General features: G+C 34.1%; 1 protein-coding gene across 1 annotated transcript; it reads right to left on the reverse strand.

Annotated features, from left to right (window-relative positions):
• Window positions 1-6173: 6173 nt before the first annotated feature.
• Window positions 6174-8021, reverse strand: LOC116140662 (beta-amyrin 28-monooxygenase-like). The gene is made up of 3 exons (XM_031426259.1): window positions 7032-8021; window positions 6697-6884; window positions 6174-6467 (listed from the first exon to the last, which is right to left on the reverse strand). Exons 1-3 carry the CDS (start codon window positions 7978-7980, stop codon window positions 6174-6176), a joined length of 1431 nt encoding a protein of 476 aa, XP_031282119.1. The 5' UTR covers window positions 7981-8021.
• Window positions 8022-9866: the final 1845 nt, after the last annotated feature.

The following is a 9866-nucleotide window of genomic DNA, read 5'->3' on the forward strand; positions in this document are numbered from 1 at the left end:
TTAACACTTTGCACATGCGAGGTCGTTAGTGTCAAAATTAAGCATCAACAAAATACGATATGTTTCCAATGAGAATTGCTGGTTTGGTCGCCACCAATCTGCAAATCAGTGGTGTGCCTTCCAAGCTGATCTAATCATCTTATCTTATTACAGTCTACCTTATTTCCCTGTTTTTCCTCGAGACATCAAATACCATGATGTAATAAATATATTTTTTAGTTTAAATTTATGATGGATGATACGACATTCTGTACTGGAAGTATCTGGAGTTCCATAAATACTTGTATACTACTGTTATTTTTTGAATGCCTCTTATTTGATTTTGTACCCTTTTAAATTGCAGATATTCAATATAGAAACATTCAAATGGTCATTTGGTATTCTTTTCTCACGCTTGGTAAGCAAAATTATGTATGCTGTCACGGTTACTTTGTTGCCTGGTTCACTTTATATATCATGCTTCATGCGAAAGATGTTGATTCTTTTAGCCATGAATACGCAGAATTGTCATCTAACAAGAACTTGTCCCCAGAATGTTGTTTGAAAAGAATTAGTTCTATATAAACATGTGGAATTGTGAATAATAACCTTTCAGGAAATAAACCGTCAAGATTTGGTAATTGTGGGTCTAAATTCTTAATATGGATACAGATAGGCGTACCTTAAATTTAACAGGAAAATGATATAAATAGTGGTAATTGCAAGGTGTTTTAGTTGTACTCTGTATTGTGCATATCTTTAACTTTTTCGGTCTTTGACTCGCATCTTTTCTTTATTAAATTTCATTTCATTGAACTAAACTTAGAGGTTTCATATGAGTACAGAAATCAAAAGTTATTACAGAAAGTGGATGATTTTGACTTCTCATTTCTTTTATATACAGGTTCGATTTCCCTCAATGGATGGAAGGTTTGCCTTGGTTCCCTGGGCAAATATGCCCAAACATAGTTGTGAGGTTCATAGATTATTTTAAAATAGCTTCTGTAATGAATGTGCTTAGTTTTCTAACTGAGTTACATTTGCATTTTGCTGGTCTAGGTGGAGACATTTTTGGATTATGATAATTCATCTCAAGGAGTTGTGTTTACTACTGATCGGCCGTATCAGCCAGGTGAGCAGGGTAACAGATTTAGTGATTTTTTTTAACAATTCTATTGCAGATCTATAGGACAAATTCTAGATAAACCAATTACTACAATGCACTGACCATTAAATAATGTAAGAGGAGAAAAATTATGAACTGATTATCTTTTGGTATATGTCTTCAATCAATTCCAAAATTTTAGAAAAACTTATTTAAAAAAATGTTGGCTTCTAATAGATTTATATATGTTTATGTCCTTCATGTATATTGCAAATTATCTCTCTATTCCCATCTCCCTTCCCACAGTCCAAAGTTTCACTGAAATTGCCTAGGCACAATTACTGTTACCGGACCGCTGGGCTCTGTTCGCTTTGCAGCTTCATATAGTAACAAATGTGAATTAATGATTCATGGAATTGATTGAGTATGCATGAAAATGTGTTAGATATGATGATTTGTTTATGGGAGCGCGGAAGGACTTAGAAAGAATCAAGGAGGAAACTATGCATGATCTTGAAGCATTTGATGATGGGGAAATCGACAGTTTAAATAACTTAACATCAGTTCAGCTCACTATTAATTGATCACACCACTTATGTGGAGGAGGTGATTTTTCTTTAAGTGAGACTAATAGTTTGTAAATTGTTCTCTGTTTTTGATAATTTGCTTTGATTTTTAGAAGAAAGAGATATTCATTTATTTAGTTTCACATGACCTAAGATGGCTAAATGTTAAAGCAATATTTAATTTTGCTTTAAAATCTCCTTTGTTTATGACTCTGTAATTTTTGTATTAAATTTAAGCAAGGTGTACAAAGTGGTTTTGTTATAATTGAATTTTCAAATATTCACTAATTTTTTTATTTATTTTTTTTTTGTTTAATGTGATTTTGGGTTTTATTGGTAGGTATGTATTGGCAAGGCCAGCTGGAAAAAGATGCATGGAACAACAGTTAGTAGGCTGCGGAATGGCTCTTTTCTGCATCATTTCCCATCTGCTTTGCCTTGTGGGGCGAGAACTCGAGACCAGTCGGGCTCTTCTGAATCCTATTGTATACTTGACTGCATATTTCAGGAGGTTTACTTTATTTTTGTTATTTCTTGCAATTTGTTTGTTTCTTAGTTTTGCCTCAATGTTGTTTAAAACCTCATATTGGTTGTGGTTGTGGTTGTTGGGTGCAGTCCGACTAAACTTATTACGTCATTGACATGGTTTGCACTGCTGAGTTGCTTGCAAGTGTTATATCCAAACTCTTGAAATCCTTCATCCAGACGAGGAATTTATGATTGCATTTTCAAATACCTCAGTGTAATTCTAACTTCATTTAGGTTTCAAAAACTTGCAGATGGGATTTTGTGCTGCTCATGAGTGGAAGGCAAGGAGACCTCATATTGACTCTCTCTCTAGAAGAAGAAGGTCAAGCCAAGATTTTCACCTACTGTTTATAGCTAGTAAGTCATTAATAATAAAAGTGTCGTAGCATAAGCCTTGTGTATATATAATATTTTTAATATTTATTTCTTTAATTATTACTTAAAATTTGTATAAATTTAATCTTAATTATTTTGTATATAATATTTTTATTATTTATTGCCTTTAAAATAACAATAATTAAAATAACTCTTCACACACACATTAGATATATATATTTAAAATTTATTACTATTAATTTGGTATATAATATTTTTTTATTTATTTCTTTAATTATGAATTCAATAAAAAAATAAACTTTAATACAGAAAATATATATTTAAAACACAAAAAACAATAATATAAAAAAAAAAAAAAATCTATAAACATACCGGCTTTCCATCTAATTAAATTATAAACGTTGTGATAGTTGAAAGAAAGATTGACAGGTTTTTGCTAGTCAAGACAAGATGGGGGCCCTTTATGTCTGCTTCTGAACTGAAAACAAGTGTAAAACGAACAATCTAATTAATATTCTAATTTAATGTAATCCCATGTGCTTTGTGATGAATTCAATTGAAAAATCATATCATCTTTCCCAACTGTCATTTCCCTTAATCTGTGCATATTAACTGCACCTTCTTCGATTTTCATCTTTGACTTTCAGTTTTCCAACTTCTTGACTAATTACATAATTTTAAGCTATGAATTAATGAAATAAGTCTGTGCTAATAACGATTCACATAACTCACGTGTAAAGCCTTTAGATGGAGATGGATTTCTGTCATTTGTACGCTTTATTCTGTCAATTCATTCACCAATATAGATTTCGATTCGGGTAATATTGCACTTACATTCTAATTTCACCGAAAAATCAATTTTCTGATAGTAGATTCTGATTTTTATTCTTCACTAACAATAAGAGTATGAGAAATATCGATGTATTTAGGATTTGGGTTTGAAAGTTTTCACTAAATTTTATATATTCCGTTTTGTTATTAAAATTCTTCATTTAATTTCACTCATAGACTAAAGTTAAAAAGTCAAACCAAATAAATTATTGTATGCTTTGTATGTATTATTATTATTTTTTCTATTTGTCTTGCCGTTAATTTTCTATCCACGGTGTTAGGCATATCACAACAATAATTAAACAATTTTGAATCTGCATGTTTGGAGCTCGAAGGGACATACATTTCAATTTTCATTATAATAAGGAGTAGATCAAAGTCAATACATATATTTGCATTTTGTCTAATAAAAATTGAAGAAATTATAATTGTCACATATCTCTTCAATAATTACATAAACTCCCTTGTAACTAATATTGACCTACCTAAAGTTACTATGTAAAGATGAAAATTTTAAGGTGCATAGTAAGGATGAACGTCAAGTCGCTAGTTTTGGTTTATAGGGTTTGTGAAGTTAGAGACGAAACATTCATTCTTGATTTACAGGTTCTACTGTTGGCCCACAGATTCCTAGCTCCTTACCTGGCTGCCTTGAACTTCTAGTCTTCCTCTTTCCTAGGTGACCCATAGCTCTATGAGTCGTGCCATTCTATGTTTAGGACAGGCCTGAAGTGAAGGGTGAAGGGGAGCCGTACTATCTCAATGATGCCTTGGGCTTATCTGTCCTACGTCTGGATAAGACTATCAGTAATGACCTCCCCTTCCTGCTTTCCGTATGGTGGGACATTGACCCAATGAGAATCTTACTGAATTTGCCACTAAAGTGACTGGTTCGTTGAAGGGACTTTCTCTCATACAGAAGCGGTAATGGCATTAGATGGCAAAGGCCTTCCAACGGCTAGCACGACACAAAAGGGAAAGCACACCGAGAATATGGGGCCAGAAATTGCAGAGGAGCAGGATCCGAAGAGGTGGCTGCTACAAGAATGGAATATTCCAAAGCATTCGCTTCTGAAAGAATATGAACTAATTGTGCCACAGTTGAGCGTTTCTGTCCAATCGCTACATAGACACAATACAATGTCTCACTCTCAGAGGTGGCCCTTGAGTTCATTTGCTTTTGTTTTAATATGGTATCGATAGCAATAGCAGTTTTTCTAGTTTGTCGGTCCCCGATTATAAGTTTTCGTTGACCACGGCCTATAGGAACCAAGCTATCTACCGCTTTTAACCCTGTTTGCATAGGCTCGTGCACAGATTTACGTTCAATAATCCCTGGGGCTTTCACTTCGACACGTCTTCGCTCGTGATCGCTTAGAGCCCCTATTCCATCAATAGGTACTCCCAACGCGTCGACCACACGCCCTAGCATAGCCTTTCCCGCGGGAACATCAGCGAAATGCTTCTGGCATGCCAAAGCAAGGTAAGCGATCGATTCTATCGATTCTCTTTCCCAAAGTCAAATGCTACTATACTGAGCCAAAGCTTCATGCCCTTCTTGAATTGCAATCATTGAGTTCAAATTCAGAGCTGACTGAATGGCTTCATCTTAATGAATAGAAGAATTCCCTCTTAGGGTTGGTTAAGGGGGAACTTCTGCCAATTCCATGACTTGACTGACTTCAGACTGGAATGAACCATCCAACAAATCTTTCGGCCCTGAGGGTAACCTTTCCCTTCTACTTCACCACCCCAAGGTGTATGGAGCTTTTTCGTAAAATTTAAGTAACAGTTATCCCTTAATAGCAGTAAAATAGAATATCAGTCAGAGTTCATACAGTCATTTCAATCAATGTAGGCCATGTCTAGTCCCCCCGAGGGGGATTGAGGGGGGTATCGTCCTTACATACAATTGTATTGATTGCACGAGACGACCTCTCCCCCCGAGGGTAACCTTTTCCTTCTACTTCACCACCCCAAGGTGTATGGAGCTTTTTCGTAAAATTTAAGTAACAGTTATCCCTTAATAGCAGTAAAACTGAGCAAAGTAGGCGTGAACGATTCTCTTGCCTAAGCTAAGTTTCAGTTTCATTGCAACATTGAAGGGGGGAGGGGGTATCGGGGGCGGGGGTAAACCTCCCTCCCTTTAAGCAAAGCCGCAAGGCTTTGACCAAAAAAAATGAGCGCCGCCTCCCAAAGCAAAGCATTGCTGATATAGTTTATGAAAGTATCCCTTCTAAATGTGCTAGTTGTGGGGCAGTAGGGCACCAAGCCGCCAATTGCCGCTCAAATAAGGTTCAACTTGATGGTTCTCAAAAGGAGAGGGGACGTTCTCGCTCTCGTAACCCTAAACAGATTTCTCGTCCAATAGTTAAACCAAATAATGATGCTATTGCAGAAAATCATGATCACATGGCAAAAAATTTCATAATATTCGCATTGAAGATTAACTACAAAATCAGAAAGTGTGTGTAATATTAATCCAAGTAGACATGCGGGAATTAAATCCTACAGATACTCTACAGAATCTTCCATAAAGAAATTAGGCCAGACCTCTTGAATCTGTTTTGTTCAAAAATAAAGAAACAGTATAAAATGAGATTAAGACGAAATTAACTTCATTAATTATATAAGAAATTCATTCAAAGTACATAACTGGAGGAGACAAAAACAATAAATAGTGACACCTATAGATCATCGCCCACCCCAAACAAAAGAAAAAGAAAGAAATAACAAAGCTGGCAATTGCCTAGCTCCTTTGACAACAAAGCCAGTACAAATTTATTCCAGACAAAGCAAATATTTTTAAAACTCTTTAATAATTATGTTTAAATGGTCTTGATTGAAACTGGAAGGCCTTCCATTGGAATGGGTGATGGAATGTATGAAATCTTTTCATCTGGACTCATTTTGTCCCACTTAAATTTTGTCACCAAATTATGCATGAAAACAAGTATTTCTAGTCGAGCATACTCTTTTCCAGGGCACATTCGAGGTCCTCCTCCAAATGGTACAAAAGTGTAAGGTGCAGGACCACTCCCTTCAAATCTTGAAGGATCAAACTTCTCTGGATCCGGGAAATAATTCGGGTTCTTATGTGTAGTATGAACAGTCCAAAATGTCTGCAAAATAGTTATTTTAAGGGGTGAGTCTTAATTTCATGCATGCACTCTATATATGATATAGCAAGAATTATCAGGTATTAAGGTCCGAATTTTCTTAAACCGCAATAAATTGATAATTATCACTAGTAAATGAGGTTTGCATTTTAAAAAAAAAATACGAACATTGGCACCTGAGGATGATTAATGTATCGTATAGAATATAAAGTAGAAACAATTCACCAATTACCTTCCATCCTTTTGGGATTGTATAACCAGCATAATTGAAGTCAATTATGGACTCTCTAAAAGATCCATTAGCAGGTGGTGCTAGCCTCATTACTTCGGATGCCACACACCAAGAGTATTTCATCTTCTTCACATCATCCCAATTCAACAATTCTCCTTGTTCTTTTGACTTGAAAATCTCCATTTGTTCTATTCTCCAAAATATGAATAAACAACAAAAAATAAACAAACATAGTCATATGCATATATAGGTATAGTTTATCAAAATCAATGAATTTTAAAAGATAAAATTTCAGTTTTTGATAACAGACTAGAGAGAGAGATTCAGAGCGTTACCTTCGAAAACTCTTTGGTAGATATCTGGGTAGTCTGCGAGATAGCTAACGATGAAAGTGATGGCAGTACTTGTAGTATCATGGCTTGCAATGAAGAACCCAATGATTTTATCAGAAATCTCAATCTCAGTCATTCCATCAATCAGCATGCTACTCAACAAATCAGTAGCCACTGTAATTTTCTTCTCATCAATCTCAACTTTCCTCTTCAGAATAATGGACGTAAGCTCCTCCCGAATAGTTTTCCCTGCTTTCACTGCACTATTGAAAGTTGTCCCCGGAAGATCAATTGGCACCGACATGAGTCCCGCAGTGGCAAGGGCAAAGGGCTCGGCGAACTTCGCTATATGATCAGGATCCGTAACACTAATGAACAACCGACAAGCCAGCGCGAAAGTGTATTTTTTCGACAATGGAAAAACCTTCACATCGTTGTAGGGAAACCATTCTTTCTCTAAGTGTTCCCTCGCCATGGAATCCATTACAGGAATGTAATGTTGAAGGGATTCAGGTTTGAGAAAAGGCGGCAAAAAGCTACGCAATTTAGTGGCCTCTTCCAGGGAAGAATTGTTGATATTGTCAGGATGCATCAGAGCCTTTTTAATGGAATGTGGCCACCAGGAAGTTACGTATTTGTTTTGGCCTGAGAATAAGAATTTATTGCCTGAAGGTCCACAAAACACAGCCATGTCTTCGCCGAGCAAGGAAGTGCGAAAGACATCAGGGGAGAATTTGGTGGTTCGGTCAGTGACGAATTTCTCCGGAGTTCCTCTTCGAGCGGCCAAGACATAGGACAGAGTTTCACCGATGAAGGGCAATCCTTTTTTGCCTGGTGGGAGATTTGTGGCGGAAGATTTTTTGTAGAAGAAAAGATAGGTGACGCCAACGGAAATGTATAAGATTATGAAGTGAATCAAGTATTGAGAGAAGAAATCAATAATATTCTCCATCGCTGAAATTTGTTGTTGATTCTTGATTAATATGGAGAAGATGAGAGTACTGAGAAGGGTTAGAAAAAGAAGTCTGGGGTTCGGATTTTTATAGGGAAATAGAAACTGTCTTTGAGAATATAATATGAATTGTTTTTTTTTAATTTAGAGTTGGGAACAATATATGTATACATATGGACAAATGAAGAATAATTTGAGGTAAAATCAAACTTTGGTATCTAAAACAACCAGCAGACCAATATTCTTATATCCTTTTTATTATTGTTTTATAAAATTTTGTACTTAAATTGATACTATCCTTTTAGAAAATAAAATCCGCATCTAAAGAGAATCTANTAACAAGTTGGAGAGTCAATGAGTTTTTATTTATTTATTTTTATTTTATTTTATCATCAACCAACAGTTAAAATTTAATAATCATAAGATATGTAGTTGACATTTTATATATATTGTTTGGTGATGCATAATTAAATATTTCACATACTAAACAATTTATTAATATTTTAAAAATATTAATGAATTACTTAAAATTTACATATAAAGTTGGCAGAATTATATTCACTCCAGTTATTTATATTTATGAATTGTATTCCCATATTGGATAAAATATTAATAAATTGTTTAGTATATGAAATACTTAACTTATTGTATAATGTGGAATTGGGTAAGGATTAATGAAATTAAAAAAAAATTAACAAATTTTTAATATTAAAGAGCTTTTAAAATCATCATTGTTAATCCAAATCTCAACCACTTTGATATGACATTATGCCACTACTAATTAAAGTCCATAATATTTTTGTAATTGTAGTAGCAGGCTTGCAGGGCACGTGAAAATTAGGTGAAATTAGAACAGTGCTAGTGTGGTTTTAATTTAACTTTGGTCCGTGTTTTAATTTATTTCATTGGGTATAAGTATTCTATTTTTAATAATATTCTATTTATAATTTTTATAGATTCCCCTATGATTAAATAACAAAAATTCTAAAAGATTAAAGGGTAATTTATTAAATATATATATATTTAACTCCTAATAGTATAAGTTCAAGTAGTTCACTAGTTGTTTATTAACTGCAGGAGAATTTTTGTTTATGTTAAATTGAAAAATAATATATATAGTTGTTAGAATTACTTATAAAGCTTGTTGGAAAACACGTTGTCGGAGTTGATTAAAATAGATGGTTTCCTTCGTCACAACTAGTCAACTTTGATACAAAAGTTATATATCAAGTTGTATTTGCAATATAATATCAAACGATCATGAATCAAACCCCACCGGCCACTAAAGGTTTCCCTATTTTTAGTTCCTTTCTTTCTGTTTATAGTAAACTAGTCATGGGGTCATAGATCCTAAACAAATTTATTTTAACAAAATAAATTAATTAGATTAAGACATAATAATTGTTAAATTATACAAATTTTAAAGTATATATATATAGAGTCATGCCTTTCCAATCTTCTATTGCCGGAAGTCAGCCCGAGATCGCAGGAAGTCAACTCGACTTTGTTTGATTTAGGTGAAGCCCCTTCTTTTGCCTATGGATCCCGTTTGTTGTTGAAGTCGAAGGTCGTGGGGCAGCAGTGCAGTGGGTCATCTCCGCTTTCTGCCTCTTGATTCCCTACCAAGGAGACGTACGAATATATATATATATATAAAGTTGTATTAAGATAAAAATAATAATTATACCTATATAATTATTAATATCTTAGGTAGATGTCATTAAATCATTCATCCAATTTGAGAAGATCATATGAATATTATATGGTCTAATTATATTTTTAAGATCATCACCCTGTACAATTGATATTATTTTTGCAGACATGTCTTTGATATTCGATGTCAGTATTTTGTAGTGAATTGTATATGATATTTAATATCACTTGAA

The sequence above is a fragment of the Pistacia vera genome, unplaced genomic scaffold (genome assembly GCF_008641045.1).
Source record: "Pistacia vera cultivar Batoury unplaced genomic scaffold, PisVer_v2 Contig374, whole genome shotgun sequence".
Lineage (NCBI taxonomy): Eukaryota > Viridiplantae > Streptophyta > Magnoliopsida > Sapindales > Anacardiaceae > Pistacia > Pistacia vera.

What these genes read in the sequence shown, in the direction of transcription:
- LOC116140662 (XM_031426259.1), bottom strand. Translation starts at nt 7,980, where the DNA reads ATGGAGAATATTATTGATTTCTTCTCTCAATACTTGATTCACTTCATA. An exon ending in CTACCAAAGAGTTTTCGAAG is followed by an intron (nt 6,885 to 7,031) that starts GTAACGCTCTGA and finishes TTTGGAGAATAG; the next exon opens with AACAAATGGAGATTTTCAAG. An exon ending in CAATCCCAAAAGGATGGAAG is followed by an intron (nt 6,468 to 6,696) that starts GTAATTGGTGAA and finishes ACTATTTTGCAG; the next exon opens with ACATTTTGGACTGTTCATAC.